The sequence below is a fragment of the Sander lucioperca genome, chromosome 2, assembly GCF_008315115.2.
Source record: "Sander lucioperca isolate FBNREF2018 chromosome 2, SLUC_FBN_1.2, whole genome shotgun sequence".
Classification (NCBI taxonomy): domain Eukaryota; kingdom Metazoa; phylum Chordata; class Actinopteri; order Perciformes; family Percidae; genus Sander; species Sander lucioperca.
This window is the reverse complement of record NC_050174.1, coordinates 34,820,966-34,842,730: the sequence shown is the minus strand read 5'-3', so window position 1 is coordinate 34,842,730 and position 21,765 is coordinate 34,820,966. Positions and strand designations below refer to the sequence as shown.

Genomic DNA, 21,765 nt, shown 5'->3' with positions numbered 1-21,765 from the left:
GAGCTGCAGGGAGAAATCAAATCGCCGGCAGATCGGGCTGGGTTTACCCAGTCTAAGTGAAAAGTAGGGATGTCCCGATCAGGTTTTTTTGCCCTCGAGTCCGAGTCATTTGATTTTGAGTATCTACCGATACCGAGTCCCGATCCGATACTTCTATAATATATAAAAAAAAGAAAGAAGAGCGAAAAAACAGATCCAGGATGTTCCTTATTTTTTATTTAATTCACCTTATTTTAACATCAACAACTCTGTTAACAAACAGAGCACTTCTGTTTGCTATGGCAATGTTGTTGTCATCAACTTTATAATACCTCCAGACCGCAGACATACTCGCGCTTTCCGCTTCAAGCTGCTTCCGTGTTCTATTTTGCCGGCATTTAACCAACAAAGTGATGTCATGCCGCACGCGTTGCCGTTTCTGTGTGGAGTCAAAAGGGTCTAACTCTGGGCCACCGCATAACTATAGATGTGTTAAAAAATAATGAGAATATATATACATATATATCCCAGTCCTGATCGGGAGGTAACGTCCGATTCCAATCGAGTCTGAAACCACGTGATCGGACCCAATTTCCGATCACGTGATCGGATCTGGACATCCCTAGTGAAAAGCTTTTTTTCTTTTTTTCAGCCCAGCCACAAACTCTTGATTGGATTGAGGTCTGGACTCTGGCTCTGTAACTCATGTGACATGAACATTGTTGTTTTTAGGCATTTTCCGAGTTGTGGTTGCTGGAAAATAAATCTTCTCCCAAGCAGCAGTTCTCTTGCAGGCTGTAGCAGATTTTCCTGTCTTTTGCTGCATTCATTTTACCTTCTCACCATCATAAACACCCCACAAAAAGCCCAATCTTTGCTTCTCAGAACACTGAACTTACTTGCACTGTGTTTGAGGGTCTCCTACATACCTTATGGCAATAGTAGCCAAAATGTGTTTTGTTTTTGTTTGTTGTGGGTTTCTCCAACATTCGTTGCGTGCGTACTGTCTGCCGCCACGGCCATGAAACCCTGTGGCTTCAGAGTTGGCACAGGCCTCTCAGTGGGGAGGACAGTCTGCTCTAGACAGATTTATAGATGTTCCCATATTTCTTTCCATTTTTGTTATGAGCGACCTCACTTTATTTAGTGCTTTGGAAAATTTCCGCACGGAATTATGCAACCTCTTGTGCAATCGGGCGAAATATGTGAAACTACAGCTACAGACTCAGGTCTTTGTGAATGAAAATGACCCAGTATGCACCTCCCTTCAAATAGTCTGGTAAACAGTAGTCTGGGTTGAATCTTTGCTTATTCGTCTGTCAGATGAATTGCCTTTTGTGTGTGAATGTAATTTCCCACAGCTCACAAGAGCGTTACCTTCCAGGTGGGACCGAGGGGTCCTCGGCCGGTCTTCGCCGATTTGAACGTGGCGGGGTCCTCGTCTGGCTTGTAGTCCTACAGGGAGAGCAATTTATTTAATTATTAAAACACAGAGCACGTTATTTTTAGCCGACACAAACCGCTCAACAAGCGGAGGTCATCTGCATGACTGATTTAACGGTTTACGCACAAGCACTGCTACACCATGGCTAGTTTGTTTAATTTGGCAACAAAAGCGTCATTTTAATCACATTTTCTAAAACACCAACGAAAAAGTTTTGTTGCGGCGTTCAGTAAGTTAGAGCAGTCCTACACTGCTGTTCACTCACTGTGCTCTAAACCAGCGGTTCCCAAAGTGGGGTACTTATTAAAGGACAATTCCGGCGTAAAATGAACCTAGGGGTTAATAACAGATGTGTACCCACTCTGTCGTTCTCTGGGACATGTTTTCATGCTAATCCAATGTGTTTGTAGCTTGAAAGAAGCTAGCGCGGACCGCTGATTAGCTTACAACGCTAGTATTCAGGGCACAGGGAACGTAAAAACAAATCTCTATTTCTTCACCACTAACAAGGCTCAAAATATCACCACACCTCCACGGTAGCATAATGAGGGTCCCTACATGTAAACCGAAGCATTCAGAACTTTGTAAGTGTACAGACATTTTATTAAAAAGATAGTTTATAAAGACAGTAGCGTTCTCGTATACAGGCGACCGCCATCTAGGGAAAACAGTCATGAGCAGTCGAACCACGAACGCCGTGCAACCAGTAACATAGCTCAAACACGGCGTTCGTGATTCGACTGGTCGTGACTGTTTTCCCAAGACGGCGCCCGTATGTAAACATGAACGCTACTGTCTTTCTAAACTATCTTTTTAATAAACTGTCTGTACACTTACAAAGTTCTGAATGCTTCGGTTTACATGTAGGGACTCTCATTATGCCACCGTGGAAGTGTGGTGCTATTTTGAGCCTTGTTAGTGGTGTAGAAATAGCGTTTTACCATGTGCTCCAAAAGGTAGCGTTAGCAGCTAACCACCGGTTTGCGGTAGGAATTGTCCTTTAAGCGGGTTCCAGGGGGTCCCAAGCAGAAAGGGGAATGATTTATTTTCGCTTATAATTCCATCCATCCTTGGGCTTTGGGTACTGATCGACATTTTTCACCATTTTATAAACCAAACTACTAATCCATACAGTAAATAATCAAAAGATTAAATCGACAATGAAAATAATCGTTAGTTGCAGCCCTAGATTTGATCACTGGTTCTATACACTTTATTTTTTTAGGGGTCCTTGACGGGAAACCGTTCAGAAACCACTGCTCTAAACTAAGCAGCACAGCAGTCACTGCCACTGAAAGGCCAGAGAGTTCTGCACTCATTCCCCAAAAAACCTGCCACCCCACATCAGATAATGCCATGCAGCAAGACCAGAGCACAACTCAGCCTTAAAAGGACAATGAAAACATGTCCCAGAGAACGGTCGACTCGGTACACGTGTTATTAACCCCTAGGTTCATTTTGTGCCGGAATTGTCCTTTAAGTTGCTCGGAAATAAAAGACTATCTGTGGGGCGTTGATGCCAGCAGCAACATCTGTTTAATTAGTGCGATACAGGTGCCACTTCATATATGGTAATTGTGCTCACATCAACCTGCATGTGTGCTGATGTGAGTTTGTGTTGCTGCACACGTGTGTGTGTGTGTGTGTGTGTGTGTGTGTGTGTGTGTGTGTGTGTGTGTGTGTGTGTGTGTGTGTCAGTCAAAGTACCAAGGTTAATATTTAGAATAATTTTAAAATAAATTTCAATAGTTTTTTTAATTTTTTTTTTAAGATTGTGTTTGCTAGTTTTAGTTTCAGCTTTGCAGAAAGGTCTAGTTGTCGTTTTTATATATTTAGTTTGTTTTTGTACATACAGAATACATGCTGGAGATGTTTCAGGTTTAATCTTTGCGCTACTTTAGTGTCTGATGTGATGTAGTTACAACACAGCCCCGTCGCATGTCAAGTCTGTTCAGTTTCTGTGGTTCGATGTCACGAAAGTTGACGGAAATTCATGCCATCTCCTTTTTTCAGTAGTTAAATATTATAGCTAAAAAACTGAAAGGATTCATTTTTATTTATTTTTTTAACTGGAAATAGAGTTTCAGTTTAGTTTTTGTTGATTAGTTTTGATGCTTATTTTCATTTTTTGTTTACTATAATAACCATACTAAGTACAACTGCTCCAACTGCAACAACACTCCCTTCACTATATTTTTTTTTTTTACACAAGTGCACACACAGTCATGTCCTGCTAAACCCATTTTGGCGAACAAACCACCTGTTCCTCGTTGCACAGGAGGATATTGGTCCCATGGCAAAAGAGGATTTTTAAGGCATATAGAAAAATAGTGAGCGCATATGCCAAGCACAAACATGACAAAGTTGACTTCATAAAACAGGCCAGAGGAATGGTAATACAAATAAATGAAATGGCTTTCAAATTATCAACAGCTCAAGGGCCCAGCAATTTAAATAAATCATGATGCGCCTGCAGCTAAAAGCTACTTTTCAGGGCTATCGGCCAACAGGAGGGTGCCCCACACACACACACACACACACACAGCTTTTTTTAATGCTGAGAGCTCCATCACTGTAACAATACACTGTGCTGCACTAATGAGGTCTGTGAATCGATGTGCCGTGGTAGAAGAAAAGGAGCTCCTCCACCAGTAAAACAGTGTGTGTTAGAGTGCGAGCGTGTTTGTGCCGCGTGTGTGTATTTGTCTAGTTCCGGCGTATGAAGCACTGTGAGCCTTAATTACACTAACAAACTCATCTGTGCTGGCGGTACGCTCCGGGCCCTGCAGCCATGCCTGAGGCGGAGAGCTGATAGGGTCCTCAGACACAACACACTCCGCCAGCAAGGCAAACACCTCCGCCTCGTTAACTACTCAACACACACACACACACACACACACACACACACACACACACACACACACACACACACACCCCCCCCCGCACACACCCCCCCCCCGCACACACCCACCCTCCCACCCACAACTCAGCCAAATAGCCTCACATACACACTAAGAGCCAGGGTGAAATGAGGCAATGTGATGTCAAATAACAGCAATAATGTGTAACGTCTTCAAATAAGATTGCAGGGATTCAACGAGTATCAAAAATTCATACTTATATTTTTGAAATATTAGCGAGGCAATCTAAGGATGCTCAAATGGTGTGTATAGTTTTAAAATGCTTTGAAGATAATTCAAGATGGCGATGTTTATGTCAAATAGAGACCAAATGTTAAAGATAATTCACATTTATTCAAAACATAATGAAACGATCAATCTACTCCGACCGTCTGATGAGTTTTCCTGCCGTCAGTTCTTGCCATCAACTGTGAGCCAGACTGAAGTGTGTCACGGCATTTCATCTTCTGCTAATACAGTTTACTGAAATACATTTCCAGCTTTGGATCCACTAAAACAGCTCCACTAGATACAAGTGCCTGGAGGTGTTCCAGCACTGTTCAATACAAATGATAGGGTATTGCCAAGCAAGATCATTTTTTGTAGAAAAGTATTAAAGATGCAGTATGTAAGACTTATAACACTAACTTTCTGTCATATTTGCTGAAACTGACCCTATCTTCCAGTAGAACTACATGAAGCAGGTCAACTAACTGTGTCCAACTGCGTGTCAATCACTGCTCATGCACACGCATTCATTCTCCCTTGTGGGGGGAGGGGTTTAGGAGACCGTTTTGGGCTTTAGCAGAGAGGGAGGGAGGGACTGAGAAGTTGTTGATGTTCACATTTTTTGATTAAGTCCTGGATCTTCACAATCCTACCTACGGCACCTTTAAGTAGAACAATTAGTCAATTAAGAAATCAGTATATTACTCAACAACTCAAATATTGCGTATTTGAGTTCTGACAAATAAAAATGTCAAACATTAGTTTTTTCTAACTTCTCCAATGTGGTGATTTGTAAGGCTGCCCCTTTTTATTTTATTTCACCTCAAGTCATTAAGAACAGGTTCTTATTTACAATGGCGGCCTGACAAAGTCCTGACTTAGTCGTTTAGTTGATTAATTGGACGCTTTGGTCATTTTCTATGCTTTTTCATGCTGAATGACTTTCCAAGACACGTATGAGCACATCTCTGGTAAACCCAAAATAAAAAATGGTGCTTTTGCATGATTCATTGATTGATGATTCAGTTTTTGTCTATTTCTAATCATAAATAAAATCACTTTGGGTTTTATAAATGTTGTTGCTGAAGATTAAGCAACTGGATGACGTCGCTCTAGGCTTTGGGAATTTGCGACGGGCTTTTGTACCGTTTTTCTGACATATAGACTACAAAAATAACTGGTAAACAGACATAAATTGATACCTGGTCTGTTAAATACATACAATGTAAATGTGAAAACACTTGTGTGGCAGTAATTCTTCCTATGCACTGATCCTCTAAATATTTCTGAAATGAACCAACAATGAAATTAAAGAGGTTTCCGTGTCTCTATTTTTATTAATCTGCTCAAACATTCCTTATGTAAAGTGGATTTGCAGATAGCTTGTAATGATCAGGCTCGTCCACATGAAGGCGCCAAACTGAGTTTTTATCATTTTATATTCACACTGGAAGTGGGCCAGAAGAGTTTCTACTTACAGCGTTGGACACTTGACTTCTGTCTGCAATGTCAATGGGCACAACATTTACAGTGTCCCACGTGGAGCTGTCTAGTTTGTGCACCTGAACGCCAAAGGAAAAAAAAAAACATTTGTAAGAGGAGCACACAAACTCAGACCTGAGGTACATCCCATGTCCCTTATATCTGATAGCTCCTCGACTCCTCGGTCCTCGGCTGAACCGGAAGTGGTTCTGTCCCTCCTCGGTGATGGCCGTCTCAAAGCTCTTATTTCTGCCCCGAGGACCGAGGAGGGATCATCGAGGAGCTATAGGCGAGGAAACATGAGAGCAGCCTTCCTGGAAACAGTGCAGTTGAAGGAGTTGCTAACTCCGTCCAAACAGCTGACATATTCATGTGAAGCTTCAGAGGAACAGACGTCTCATCCCTCTAAAACACATTTGCTCGTTGCCTCTCTCCTCCTGTGATTTCCTCGCGTCTCTCCCGTGCCTCCTCAGTGTGAGGGACTAAGACGGGAGGAAGGGAGGCAAGCGGAGGACTCGAGAGGCAATTTAAAGTGCTCATATTATGCTTTTTTCCTTTCCTTTGTTTTGTTATATATCTTTTTTTGTGCATGTTATAGGTTTACAAAGTGAAAAAGCCCAAAGTCCCCCCCAAAGGGACTTACCATCTCCAACAGAAAACACTGTTCACAAACTGCTCCAAACAGCTCTATTGTAGTCCAGCCTTTACTTCAGAGACAAACGTGGTCACTTTGGAACACACGTTATAATGCTCACCTAGCTGCTAGCATGGCACGCCCTCATACTCTGCTTCTGACTGGCTAGTAGTCCTTACCTAGGTACTGTCAGGGCACGCCCTCATACTCTGCTTCTGACTGGCTAGTAGTCCTTACCTAGCTACTGTCAGGGCACGCCCTCATACTCTGCTTCTGACTGGCTAGTAGTCCTTACCTAGGTACTGTCAGGGCACGCCCTCATACTCTGCTTCTGACTGGCTAGTAGTCCTTACCTAGCTACTGAGCATATGTGACTCCCAACAAAGATGGAACAGAAGTGAGAGGTCTCACTCTGTAGCTAAAACAGAGAGCTCAACACACAGGGTGAAAAGAGGAACAAACAAAAATATGTTTTTTGAAAATTAAACCACATAAACCTATTCTGGTTCAACCTCTAAATACAACTATGAACCTGAAAATGAGCATAATATGAGCACTTTAAGCAACATGAGATGCAGCGCTGGTGTTCAAACGATGCAGCAGAGGTACTCACATTTTCTTGTGTTCCAAGGTCTGGTTTGTGCCACGTCTCAATCTTAATGAAGAAATTGTCTTTCATATACTCATTCTAGAGGGAAGAGCCACCATATGATAGGATATTACACAACTGAATGTATAGAAAGTACATTGAGTATGAAAAAAAAACACCTTTGATTTGATTTTTTTTTCCCATTCATCTCAAACAAAAATCAAACTTAGCTGAAGGAATATTTTGATAATATCAGAAATACAACAAAACAAAAGCCGTTGAAGGCTACGTACCGTCACGACTGGATCAGGGTTAGGCATGAGGGAGGAGAAAAGAGGGAGACAAAACTAATCCATTACATTACATACATACGTGGCCATGATGCAAGTAACCCAGGGTGTGTTTAACAACGGAGAGGTACGTGTCCACTGTAGGGCTGGGCGATATGGAGAAAATCAAATATCACCATATTTTGGACCAAATACCTCGATATCGATACCGCAACGATATTGTAGTGTTGAGTATTGGTGCTTTCGCAAAATATTTAATTTAATTTTGATAAATAATCATCAGTAATGTGGATATAATGACTAAGTGGGTAAAGGCAAATAATAGAACAGTTACAACAGTCTGGTAAGTTCAGAAAATGACATCACTTTACTGTAATGCAGCCTTTAAAACCAGGAAAAGACAACACTTATGCCACATTACATATAATATATATCCAAAATCTAAGATGATATCTAGTCTCATATCACGATATCGATATAATGTCCATATATTGCCCAGCTCTAGTCCACTGTGGTGTATTCTTGACAGCAGGGATCGCCCCGCTGCACCTGATTGGACCAACGCTTCACTTGTGGGCTGTCTGCTCCCGGATTTCATAACAGACCATAACGGCGGCACGTTTGGAAACTCTTTGTTTTCCCGAAAAATTGTTCAACGAAATGTAGGGCTGGGTAACTTTTCGATACCAACACCGTGACTTCGATACCGGTTCCCAAGGATACTTTTTTTTATATCCATTTTATAAAACAAACATACATTACGGCACAAATATTTTCATTTATTTCCCAGCTCCTACTACGTGAATCCGTCTCTGTGTGAAGTAGAGTTCTTCCTGCGTGTCTCTACGACGTGTAACGTTAAGACAGCCAATCACAGACCTTATTAGATCTTGGTAGAAGCATGCTGCGTGCTGATTGGCTCACTAACTCTGATGAGATTTACTCCTTGGGTATTGAAATTGGGTATTTAATGACATTTTTTCAATACTGGATACTTTAGAGGCAAGTCGGTAGGTGCCTAAAAAGTATAGAATTCAGTACCCAGCCCTATCAAAAGGTGTTCCTAAAACCATTTTATGTGAGCGATAAGCTGCAGCTGCTGAATCCGTCTTCACTTTAGACAACGGTCACTTTAAAAGATTTTCAGGAGTTTCTGAGAGGCGGTGAGTCGAGCTGCCCGGTCCTCATTTGCACAAAGTAGCCTGGATTCAACTTTTTGCAACTGCGGAGCGGCAAACTCCATATCCCGCTTCTTGAAAGCCCCCCACAACCTTACCAGAATGCATTGCACCGCTGCTTACATAGACAATAAATGAGGCTTGACAGTGGACACGTACCATAAGGGTTTCAGGGTAAAGCAGAGGTAAAGTGATATGGGGAGAGGGGACTCACTGGTTCTGCAGTAAGGGTAGGCATTCCAGGCTTTTTCATGGAATACAAGGGAGCCTGTAGGGGCCATCATCTTGACAAATGCTGGGACTTTACTGTGGGGTGGGTAGACAGGGTGGGAATGGGTAGATGCAAAAGGGGGGGGGAGGATAGGGACATATTGCCTCAGTTATCAGAGGAGAGATTGTGCAAGTGGAAAACAAACAAGTTGAAATGCTTCACAACAAAAGACAGGACAACGCTGCCACTGTCTGGTAGCACGCTGGTATTACACTGTAAGGAGGCAATTATGGGATCACATAATCTGAGTGAAAAAAAGACAAATACCTCTTTATGTGGTAGATTTTATGTGTGTACTGTCCTTTCTCGCCGTCCTTTTCGTAGGGCTCGTTCTTGAGTACCTCGATGCCCTCACCGCCGCCCGTCTCATTTTTACTTGCTTCAGCCACCGAGAACAGCTGTCCCACTTGATACTGGAACACAAAAAACCCACAACCGTAACACACAAATACATCGGTCACTTACAGTACAGCCACACAATAAACTAACTTGCTGATGCTTCAGGTTCGATGAGGTATACCATATTTCCTGAAATACATTAAAGGAACATTTAAGTATTTCTTGTTACAGCAGGGGTTCTCAAATGTATCCCTCAAAAGGTCTGCATGTGACAGTTTTTAAGGTTAGGGGTCCGGAACGATTGGAAATTAAATAGCAACATTTAATCAACTCACTTTTAGCCAACGGTAGCTTTTTTTTCCAGTTTTATGCAGTAAAAGTAAGGACGTTTTGGTTGCTTTTTCCAGCTTTCCTTCGTGTATACGCAACGTCCCTAATAATGTATTCATCAATAAACGTTACACTTCATGATGTACTGTATTCATAGCACGAGGGCTCGGTCTGGACTTTGAGAAGCCGTGTATTACAGGCTGCACCATTAACCAGAATTACTGGCCATGTCAATGTCGTCACATGGTGAGTTGTTTATTCTTCTATGCATTGCATAATCGGAAAAATATATAGAAAAGTCGATAAAAAATAAGTTGCATTTTCTTCTTTTGAATATCTTGTGACCCTTACAGATATGTTGGGGCCTCTTGTGGGTTCCCAAAGCCCAGGTTGGGAACAACCGTGAGGTTACAGTCCTGCGTCGTATGTTTAAGTTGTGATTACGGAGACATGGCACATTTATCACTTGATTAGCGTTTGTAAATGGAGCCACGTGAGCCAACATAAACTTGGTAAGATGATTGTCCCGCTGTCATGGCAATAGACTGCACAGTTATGTAACGTGCCAAGAAAAACTACCGCAGGACTCAGTCAAATAAGCTTGAGTGGGACCTAAGGTCTTTTTCTTTCAATGTTACTGCTGTCATTCCTAATTAAAATACAATGAAGAGCAGCACAGTATAAGTTACGCTCCTCTTTTGTTTATTCTTGGTTGTTATTTTAGTAAAGGTCTTTACTTCATATCCTTAGTTACATAAGTCTGCCTGTCTGGGGTTTTTTTAAGATTATTTTTGGGACATTTTAGGCCTTTATTTCTATAGCTTATAATTGTAAGGGGAGAGAGAGGGGGGGAATGACATGCAGCAAAGGCTGCTGCGTTGGCGCTCGCCAATGTGACTTCAAAATGACGTAGATCTCTGGATAAAAGCGTCTGCTAAATGACATGTAATGTAATAATTTCTAAAAGCCCAACCAGGGTCAAGGACTGCAAATACGGCTAGTAGTCCCACATACATTGCATCGGTTGCACTTTAGATGTAACAATGCGTATTGTCCCGGACAAATAAACTGATAAAATAAAAAATGATGAAGTCTATTTGCATTTCAAACTTTAAACTGACCCTACATCCTGCAGGCCAAGTTAACTAGCGTCTCGTGTTACGATGTTTGAACAACAGAAGCCTGAATGTTTGCTTACATTTCAACCACCAGAGCTCTTTTTGCCGTTTCTCCCCTAAAGAGAACTCTTATTTTTCAATTATTTGGAACGAGCTTTGAAATGTGGCACTGATTGCCAAGCGTGTTTAATCGCCATATAAGGCAGCAGGGCGAGAGTCTGGGATTCATGACAGAAACCTTTATAAACACGGGGAACAAATCATGCTCTTCAGAAGAATTACAAATGATGCTTTTTTTGGATGAGACTGTGTTGCCTTAACTTGCAACCAGAAGCCAAAAACTGGAAATGATAATATAGTACGCCATTCATTATTCACAGCCTTTAATCTTTGGGAGGATTACGCAATTACTTATAAGAAAAGGCGCATTAGAGAGGCTTGTTGTAGTTCCTAATTAAAAACGTTAAGCCCAACTAAGGGATCATCAGGTTCTACTGAATGAGAGAAACAGAAAACATGAATTGGGGCGCAAGTGTGAAAACGTCTGTAAAGTGGAACTGAATCACTTCGTATATATGTATTTCTTCATTGGCCAGTTTTAAGGCTGCAAGAAGAATGTAGGAGAGAAATAAAGTAGGGCTGCTAACGACGATTCATTTCATTGTCGTTTAATCTGCCGATTATTTTACGGATTAACGGATTAGTTGTTAGGTTCTAAAACGGTGAAAAATGTGGATCAGTGTTTCCCAAAAAGCCCAAGATGACGTCCTCAAATGTCTTTTTTGTCCCCAACTCAAAGATATTCAGTTCACTGTCCCAGAGGAGAGAAGAAACTAGAAAATGTTCACATTTAACATGCTGACATCACACAAGTTTGACTTCTTTTTTTTATATAAAAAATGTATCAAACTGATTAATCAAGTCTCAAAATAGGTGGCGATTTAATAAGCTTTAATGCGTAACTTTTTGATATTAATGAACGTCCGTTACATTCAAACAATTTCCAAATGAGTTGCTACAAAGCTAATTAAGAATATATTATAGCTCCACACAAGTCTCTACTACTATTTCTCAGTATGACTATGTTCAGAAGACTGTGGCGTAATAATAAGGGAGTCTAAAAAGTGATTACTCACCTCCTCAACACTACAGGGTAAAACCACACGGCTGCAAAAGAGAGAGAGAGAGAGAGAGAGAGAGAGAGAGAGAGAGAGAGAGAGAGAAGTTCTTAGACACTGCTCAATAAGCACTTGTGCCAGAGGCACTACCATTTTACTTTAAAGTGAACAACAAGCATAACATTACCTCCGAAAATAACATCACACTCAAGGTAGGTGCAGGAAAACATCATTCAAGTCAACGTGGCCTACCTAGTCGTGATGTATGACACACTTTATTAATAAAACATCTCCACACTAGGGCAGTCTGATTAACCAAATGTTGATCGCAATTTCGGCTCCTAATGAGCACAAAGACAATGTAATCGAGAAAAAACAACCCTTTGCAGACTACGTTTTGCAAGTGAACTTAATTAAGGGAAGAAGGGACATTGTACAGTTCAAGGTTTTTTTTAAGTTCAATAAATGATAAACAGGTTTCCCAAAAGTCAATGAGTAAATGTGTTGACCCTCCTGTTGTCCTCGGGTCAAATTTGACCCGTTTTTAAAAGTTGATACATCTGAAATTTAGGACTCTTTCATCTACAAAAACAAATGACATGGATGGTTCCATACAACAAGCTCCTTACAAAGTAAAAAAAAAAGATATAATTTCATATGAATGAGGTTTCTTGACCATGAATTTCGAAAAACAAATTGGTGTCAAACTAGTGGTAATACATTGGTGCGAGTGGTGAAAATGTTGAAAATAAATGTCAAAAAAGTGTTTGTTTGTATTTTTTGGGCATTTCTGCCTTTATTGGATAGGTAAGCTGAGATATGGAGGGGGGGGGGGAGAGAAGACGTGCAGGAAACAGTCACAGGTCAGACTCGAACCCTGGACCTTCTGCGTCGAGGGAGAAACCTCTACATATGCGCGCCGGCTCTACCCACCGAGCTAACCGGCCACCACTTTCAGTTTTGATCCGGGAGGACAACACGAAGGTTAAATAATTGTTGTTTCAATATTGGGCAAACATAATGGTGAATTACTTTATGAAAACCATGTAACCACTGCAGAAGAAGCAGTAATGACGTCTTAGCCACGCCTTAAAAATAACCTCCACGACGCTCAGAGAAACCTCCGAGCTGCTGAAGAACAGGAAGCCAGTCACTCTTCCGGAGGTAAAAACTATTTCTGCTTCAGTCTCACACACCGCTGCTGACTCAGCAAGACGACAGGAACACTACACTACTTACTAGACAGACAAGAGTGGAATATTACAGCCGAGCAAAGCCGAGATTGGGTATAAAAGAAGGCCATTTTGGGGCCAAAAACACTGATTAAAAACAACAAATGTGCTCCACAGACCGGTGACAGTTTGACAGCTGTTTGAAAAATGAAAAAAAAAAAAACTATCTTTAGACAAGATACCCACACAAAGACAGCACTGACTTTGTTGCATAGTTTAGGTACACTGCAACCTTTTCTCCCAGCAAACTTCAGGGTGTGGCATCCCCAAACCAGGTGCATCATTTACGCCGACGAACGAGAAACGTCAGTCAATGGCCACCAGAGGTGCAACGATGAATCGATGAATCGATTAGTTGTCAACTATTAAATTAATCGCCAACTATTTTGATAATCGATTAATCGTTTGAGTCTTTTTTTTATTAACTCAGACCTTTGATTCCAGCTTGTTAAATGTGAATATCTTCTAGTTTCTTCTCTCCTCTGGGACAGGAAACTGAATATCTTTGAGGACGTCCTCTTAGGCTTTGGGAAACACTGATTCACATTTTTCACCATGTTTTGACATTTTTATAGATCAAACAACTAATCGAGAAAATAATCGACAGATTAATCGACTATGAAAATAATCGTTAGTTGCAGCCCTAATGGCCACTAACCACAAAGTGCGAGAGCAAACGAAAAGGAGGCCGAGGAAGTTCCCTCAAAGCATTATTCTACAGGAGCAAGGCTCTAGTCTATGCTGACACATTAAACACTTTGTTTGATCATTCTGACCACACTGCACTTTTTCTACCAGTGTTTTTTTTTTTTGGATGATGCTGAGCTTTGGCCCAACCCATAACAATGAGAAAGGTCTGCAACTCACGCTTATTTTCATCATAGATTAATTCTGGGATGAATGGATGTTTGGTCTCTAAAATGTCAGAAAATGGTGAAAAATGTGGATCAGTGTTTTTTCCCAAAAAGCCCAAGATGACGTCCTCAAATGTCTTGTTTTTGTCCACAACTCAAAGATCTTCAGTTTACTGTCACAGAGGAGAGAAGAAACTAGAAAATATTCATATTTAACAAGCTGACAGCAGAGAAGTCCGGCTTTGTTTTCATAAAAAATGAAACCGATTAATCGATTGCCAAAACAGTTGGCGATTGATTTAATAGTTGACAACTAATCGATTAATCTTTGCAGCGCTACAGTGAGATTTTTGAGCATTTTGTCCAGAATTAACAATAACTCTATTAATTAGGGGCCCTATCTTGCACCCGGCACAGCACAAAGCACGACGCAAGTTGTCGCGAAGTCGTCAGTTTCCCGTCCAGCGCCGGCGTCGTTTAAATAGCAAATGTACCTGCGCCCATCTGTGGCCCATGGGCGTGCTGGTCTTACAGGGAGGTGTGTTCAGGTGTATTCTGGGCGTGCTGGTCTTACAGGGAGGTGTGTTCAGGTGCATTCTGGGCGTGCTGGTCTTACAGGGAGGTGTGTTCAGGTGCATTCTGGGCGTGCTGGTCTAACATGGAGGTGTGTTCAGGTGCATTCTGGGAGTATTGCTATCTTGAGGCAGTGGGAAGTGATCGCGCCATTGACCAACTAAAACCTGGTCTAAAGTCAATAACGCAGCATTTCATTGTTATTTTAACAGCAAATTAGTAAAATGCTCCTAGGGTTATGCACAGTGCACACACTATGCTTGTTACACACACAGGGACGCGCAGCAGCAGCACACACATGCAGGTGACTTTCCCGCGCAGAACTTCGAGTGAAGATAATGACCTCTTCTGAAGAGTCCATCATGTTTATTTTAATCCTCCGTGTCCTCCTTGGCTACTAGCAGCTGCGTGGAGGGGCAATTATGGAAGGCTTGTATCATGTGGACGTGTTGTCATTACTTAGAATTCCTCATGGGTGCGGCAGAAGCTACGCACTATAGCTTTAACATGTGTTGACATTAGGTTCATCTTTAACAACGACCCCGAGTGACAGATGATGTCTCTGTCTCTCCAGGACGCTGACGACTCTAAAACGAGGCTCTGTGATGATGAGTGATGTTGACTTTGACACAGCCAAGGGCTCACTACTCACTGCGACGGAGCGTAGTGAGTAGTGAGGAGTGGCGGCAACAGGTATCCGTTTCAGTGTCAAGCGCACAATAATGCAGCCTATAACAAGCTGGAATTAACAGGCGACGTGATGCTTCAGCAAAGCTCTTCTTCAAACTTCAACATGAGAAAGACAAGGTTTGGTCTAGGGGTTAGGTATTGGAATTGGATCAAGGAATATCAGCTTTTTTTTCAGTAGCTGTTCTGGTATTTTGATCTTTTCTTATTTAATTTTTTTTTTTAAATCTTATTTATATTATATTTCTTGTACTTTCTGTATGTGTGTGAGTGAGTGTGTTTGTCCTTGTAACTTGCTGCTGTAACACAGTCATTTCCCAGTTTGGGATTAATAAAGTCCATCCATCTATCATCTATCCATCCATCTATCCATCTATCATCCATCCATCTATATTTAAAGCCCTATTGCACCGCTGTGGTTCAAAAACGGGGTCACTTACGCTTTTCTGGACTGGAAAACAAATTAAAAGGGTATTTTTTAGGGTAAAATTGTTCCAGTGACAGTGTTCTCCTCTGTCACGCAACACTGTATAAAATGATGACTAGTTTACTGCAGTGGGTAGAGATAATGGCTTCTTTTGTTTATGGAAGCCCATTTCCCCCAATGTGATTAAATAAAAATAGATCCTTTAAGCCATTTTAATGAGAAACCTTCTCAAATCTTAAAATAATGATCATCTGCAAAGATAATGACTTAGTATCTCAGAAAAATGACAGAAATAATGAAAAGCTTCCCCAAAATATACTAAGTGATTATTTTGAGATACTTCGCGTTACACATTATAATGTCTTAACGTTACAGCCGGAAATTGGGCTTCTATAAATGTCAACACAAGCATCTTTCGGTCCAACTTTATTGGAAGTGACACGGCTAACAGCTAGGCTAGCTAACATTACCTACCGGGCTGCTCATAAGTTTATGAACCCATGCTAAAGTTGACTAAAAAGAGGAATAAAAGTATTAGTATAAAAGTCAGTACACCCCTATGTTAAATTCCCATAGAGGCAGGCAGACTTTTATTTTGAAACGCCAGTTATTTCATGGATCCAGGATACTATGCATCCTGATAAAGTTCCCTTGGCCTTTGGAATTAAAATACCCCCACATCATCACATACCCTTCACCATACCCCCACATCATCACATACCCTTCACCATACCTAGAGATTGCCATGGGGTACTTTCCATAAAATCATCTCTCAATGCAAATCAAACCAGCTATCGGGCTAACTGAAATACAACCATGCCAATCTCTAGGTATGGTGAAGGGTATGTGATGATGTGGGGGTATGGTGAAGGGTATGTGATGATGTGGGGGTATGGTGAAGGGTATGTGATGATGTGGGGGTATGGTGAAGGGTATGTGATGATGTGGGGTATGGTGAAGGGTATGTGATGATGTGGGGGTATGGTGAAGGGTATGTGATGATGTGGGGTATGGTGAAGGGTATGTGATGATGTGGGGGTATGGTGAAGGGTATGTGATGATGTGGGGGTATTTTAATTCCAAAGGCCAAGGGAACTTTATCAGGATGCATAGTATCCTGGATCCATGAAATAACTGGCGTTTCAAAATAAAAGTCTGCCTGCCTCTATGGGAATTTAACATAGGGGTGTACTGACTTATGCCCCCTGTATTTTAAGGAAGAACATTTATTTATTTACGATACATTATTCATTCACAAAGAAAATTGGTGTTCTCAAAGGGTGGATTTTTTCTAATTTTTTAATTAAGGCATTAAGATCAATTTCCAAAAGATGTTTTTTTTATTCCCCTTTTTAGTCAACTTTAGCATGGGTTCATAAACTCATGAGCATACTACATACTACTGCCGCTTGCAGGCTAAGTTGATTGAAAAAAAATATTTTAAAACTTAGTTTGACACGAGAGAACAACCAGCTAATCCGCATGTAAATCTAAGTCTCTTATCCCGGGTAAGATTAGTTGGCGCCGCCGCTAGTTTATGTGTCAATATTGCAAAGATAACATTAGCAGCGCTAAGTGCTTTTCGTTCGCGTTAACGCGTCAGGTAAGCTAACAGTTAGCATTAGCAAACAGTGGGCTAATATGTAGCTCCAAGTTAGTTAAAAGTTGTACAGCTTGAAGGCACAAACGCCGCTACTTTTATCGTCAAAACACAAACCACAGACGTAAGTGTTTAGAGACTAGCTAACGTTACATTAAGTCACTATGAGAATGAGAAACTGTAGGATAACAGCAGCTGTCACAGTGTCTTAAGTTACCGCTGTCAGCTCCGCCGGTAACCGGTAGGCCATACCCAGCACTTCCCTCGTGTGTCTGACAGACACTGAGTCAAGATGAAAAGTTTTCATTAATGTCAAACCACTGACAAAATAACTGCCCCGCCTTTCCGGCTCCGTTACTACACGATGAAGTTGTTTCAATATTGTCTTAAAAGAGAAACACTGCACTTACTACTCCTTGATGAGGACCATCGTAGCCCTTTTCCTCTCGACACCGATGCTGCCTGTTTACTGCCCAGCGCCCGCTGCTGATGCGTCATGACGTCATGCGCTGGGCGGTGGTGGTGGTGCCGTCGGGCACGTTTTTAAAAAAAAAAAAAAAAACTTTATTAAAAGAACACAAGTACATTAACAAAAACAAAGAATATATTTATTTTCATACATTTGATTTAACCCTTGCGTTGTCTTTTCGTCACCCACGCAAGTTTTTGTTTTTCTGGGTCAAAATTTTAAATACACATTTTTTAACATTTTGTTCTTTTTTTCGACACACTCACTTTTCCCGACGTTTTTGTCACTTTTTCCGATTTTTTTGTAGATTTTTTCCCCTGCGTTTTTGTCACTTTTTTCGACATTTTTGTCACTTTTTTCGACATTTTTGTCACTTTTTTCAACGCTCTTTTTTATTTATTTTTTTATTCAAATGCTATAGAATTGAATAAAACATCCAAATTCAATGAAAGTAGTGAACTGATCATTTATTTTACTTGTGAAGAGTAATGGTTGTACAGAACCATCCACGTTATTTTCTTTGACAATTTGGTTGAAAGAAACCATAGACTGTATAATATTAATGGTCAGCATGACTGTATAGTCAGTCCTTCCAGAAAAATTAGAAGAAGTTTTTTTGTGATTGTTGTGGGCAAAAATCCTTGATTATGCGGCACGTTTTCTTAAAAAATGCGATGGAATATGCGGGATATTTATGCAATTTTATGCAATATAATTACGTGAACTTGCAAAAACTGCGGTTTCATCATGGCTTCATCGCGGGGTTTGCAGCTTTTCGATGATGTTCACGTCGCGTAATTACATCACTTCGTAACGCTCCCATGGCAACAGGGGAAAATGGCTGCTCTTGTGTGAAGTAAACGCAACATTTTTCAACTTTCTGCTAAGATATATGGGAATTTTTTGCAACAAAAATGCGGGGATTATGAAATCATGCAAGTCCCGCATATTTTTCGCAGAAATCGGCAATTTATGCGGCGAAAGTGCGGCGTATTTGAAAAAAATGCGGCCCCCGCATAAATATGCAGACTTTGGCTGATTATGCATTGAATTATGCGAACGTATAATCACGTTTTTCTTGAGGGACTGAATAATATTAATGGACAGGTCATGTGTGACGTCACCCATTGGTTGGTGGAGAGCTGCTAGGAGTCGTCAAGTTTGCCGTTACGGGCGCAGCCATCCTGGTTGAGGATGTGACGATTTTAGACAAGAGGGAGGAGCCACGTTACCTTACACTTTCACCAAGGGGGTAAGCCTCTCCTCGGACCGCGAACCTCCTGGCGCCATTTTAATGCTACAAAGCGATCACCCCCGTTAGCATTCCATTGACTGCCATTCATTTTGGCGTCACTTTGACAGCGAATAACTTTACATCTCAAGTGTTTAAAGACTCTATTTGTCCATTGTTTATTTCTAAAGAAACACGACAATGTATAAAAGGCTCCATTACCTTGTACCTCACGTTATGGCTCCGTAGCAGACGTTTTTATAAAAATAGGCTAACGATTGAGTCATAACCACGAGACTTACTGTCTCATAGTAGAGGAATTACCGTATAGTACAGGAGAAGTGTGCAGGCAGTTTCGTCTCACATTAGCTGTTTAAGTGTAATTACTAATGTTAACTATCATTTTAGTGAGCAGTAATTAGCCTGTGTCTCTGTTATCTCCTTACATATACCTACGCTCTCCGTCTCTGCTAGATTGGGAATGATTGAGATTTCTCTTAGCACAGCTACCAGAAGACTTACAACTTTCAGACACGTCACATCTACGTCGTCTCTCTCAGTTGGAGGCTGCTCAGTAACGCTCAGCGCTCACCGGAAAAGTGCTTCTAACATCCTTCACTGGTCTCCGTCCAGAGCAACGGGATCTGTTGGTCCATTCTTATATACAGTCTATGCTCAGAACGCGTAGCTCCTATGGCGCCATTTTGATGCTACCAGGCCATCACCCCCCATTAGCATCCCATTGACTGCCATTCATTTCGACGCCACTTTGACAGAGAATAACTTTACATCTGAAGAGTTTAAAGACTCTATTTGTCCGTTGTTTATTTCTAAAGAAACACGACAATGTATAAAAGGCTCCATTACCTTGTACCTCACGTTATGGCTCCGTAGCAGACGTTTTTATAAAAATAGGCTAACGATTGGGTCATAACCACGAGACTTACTGTCTCATAGTAGAGGAATTACCGTATAGTACAGGAGAAGCTCTCAGGCAGTTTGGACTTCCATTAGCTGTTTAAGTTTAATTACTAATGTTAACTATCATTTTAGTGATCAGTAATTAGCCTGTGTCTATGTTATCTCCTTACATATACCTACGCTCTCCGTCTCTGCTAGATTGGGAATGATTGAGATTTCTCTTGGCACAGCTACCAGAAGACTTCCAACTTTCAGACAGGTTGCTCACGTCACATCTACGTCTTCAAGCTCAGTTGGAGGCTGCTCAGTAACACTCAGCCATCACCGGAAAAGAGACTTCTAATATCCTTCACTGGTCTCCGTCCAGAGACACGGGATCTGGTGGTCCATTTTATATATGTCAATGACTTTCCCTGGCAATCACATCATAGTCACGCCCTAAAACACCCTCTGCTTTATCGTCAATTTTAAAATCAATGAGACCATAATTCAAAAAATGAACATCATTCTGTGTTGCAGAAGACTTCAAACTAGCGATTGAGACCATAAACTCATTATGAAAATGTTTACTGAGGTAATAAATCAAGTGAGAAGTGGGTTACTTTCTCATAGACTTCTACAGAAACAGACCTCCTTTTTGCAACTGCACATGTCTCCCCCTGCTGGAATTCAGATAGAAAGCAGGTTTAAGGCACTTCGCCGAACCGGATGCGTTGTCCATTAATATTAAAAGTCTATGAAAGAAACCCAAATTTCTGATATAGAAACTTTTTGAAAATGGGTCAAATTTGACCCGAGGTCAATAGGAGGGTTAAAAAATGGAAAACGTGATACAAATGTAAATCAATGTATCATCGGTCCATGAGTAATTTACGCACTTAATTTGTCTTTTTATTGCCTTTTTATTTTGCCATATTGATGCAGTTCTTGATTATATTTGCCCAAAGTTTGGTTTTTGGAGTTCCGCCCACTTCTTCGAGTAAATGTGGATTTTTCCTAATGACAAAATTAACTGTACAAAAATAAAAATAAATGTAATCATAACCTTCAAATCATTGTCTTTTTCTTGAAATTGAATTGTTTGCCCAGTTTTCCTTCTTATAAAATGTTTAACATCAACCCAAAATATTCCTGTATACATACTGTACAGTGATAAAACAAATGACAGATTTTTTTAACTCTAGTTTACAGAAAGTGCAAGAATAGTCAATACGCAAGTCTAATTGCTGATTGGCTGGAACAAGGTTTTGTGGCTCGTGCACTCCTTTCGGTTTGTTTTCCATCTACACAGCCAGGGCTGTGTATTAACACAAGATGTTCTTTTCAGCGCGCACACAGAAAATAGAGAGCTAGGTGACCGTGAGGAGATATTCACTGAATTTGACAAGAAGTGTATTAGATTAACATCACTTACTATACCTTTAAATGGAGAAAAGACAAATGTAGGAAAAGTAAAGCTACATTTGTGTGACAGAAGAGTGATATTGTGAGTCCCTATCTATCTATCTATCTATCCATCCATCCATCCATCCATCCATCATCCATTCATCCATCCATCTATCCTCCATCCATCCATCCATCCATCATCCATCCGTCCATCTATCATCATCCATCCATCTATCCATCCATCCATCCATCCATCATCCATCCATCGATTCATCCATCCATCATCCATCCATCCATCTATCATCCATCCATTAATCCATCCATCCATCTATCATCCATCCATCCATCCATCATCCATCCATCCATCTATCATCCATACATCCATCCATCTATCATCCATCCATCCATCTATCATCCATCTATCATCCATCCATCCATCTGCCTTACAAAAGAATAACTTAAAGTCAGGAATACAAGAAAGCAAA

At 41.0% G+C, this 21,765-nt stretch overlaps 1 protein-coding gene across 4 annotated transcripts in view; it reads right to left on the bottom strand.

The window, feature by feature from the left end:
- The window catches only part of LOC116053911 (phosphatidylinositol transfer protein beta isoform-like), a 29,566-nt gene extending 11,784 nt beyond the window's left edge, over window positions 1–17,782 (bottom strand). For all 4 annotated transcript variants that reach the window (XM_031305135.2, XM_031305133.2, XM_031305132.2 and 1 more), the window contains exons 1-8: window positions 17,684–17,782; window positions 11,919–11,949; window positions 9,263–9,408; window positions 8,939–9,030; window positions 7,550–7,557; window positions 7,281–7,355; window positions 6,030–6,113; window positions 1,357–1,434 (exon numbers count right to left, since the gene is read on the bottom strand). In XM_031305135.2, coding sequence (XP_031160995.1) covers window positions 1,357–1,434; window positions 6,030–6,113; window positions 7,281–7,355; window positions 7,550–7,557; window positions 8,939–9,030; window positions 9,263–9,408; window positions 11,919–11,949; window positions 17,684–17,703 — 534 coding nt within the window. In that variant the 5' untranslated portion in view covers window positions 17,704–17,782. The remainder of the gene's footprint in view (window positions 1–1,356; window positions 1,435–6,029; window positions 6,114–7,280; window positions 7,356–7,549; window positions 7,558–8,938; window positions 9,031–9,262; window positions 9,409–11,918; window positions 11,950–17,683) is intronic.
- Between the last annotated feature and the right edge of the window lie 3,983 nt (window positions 17,783–21,765).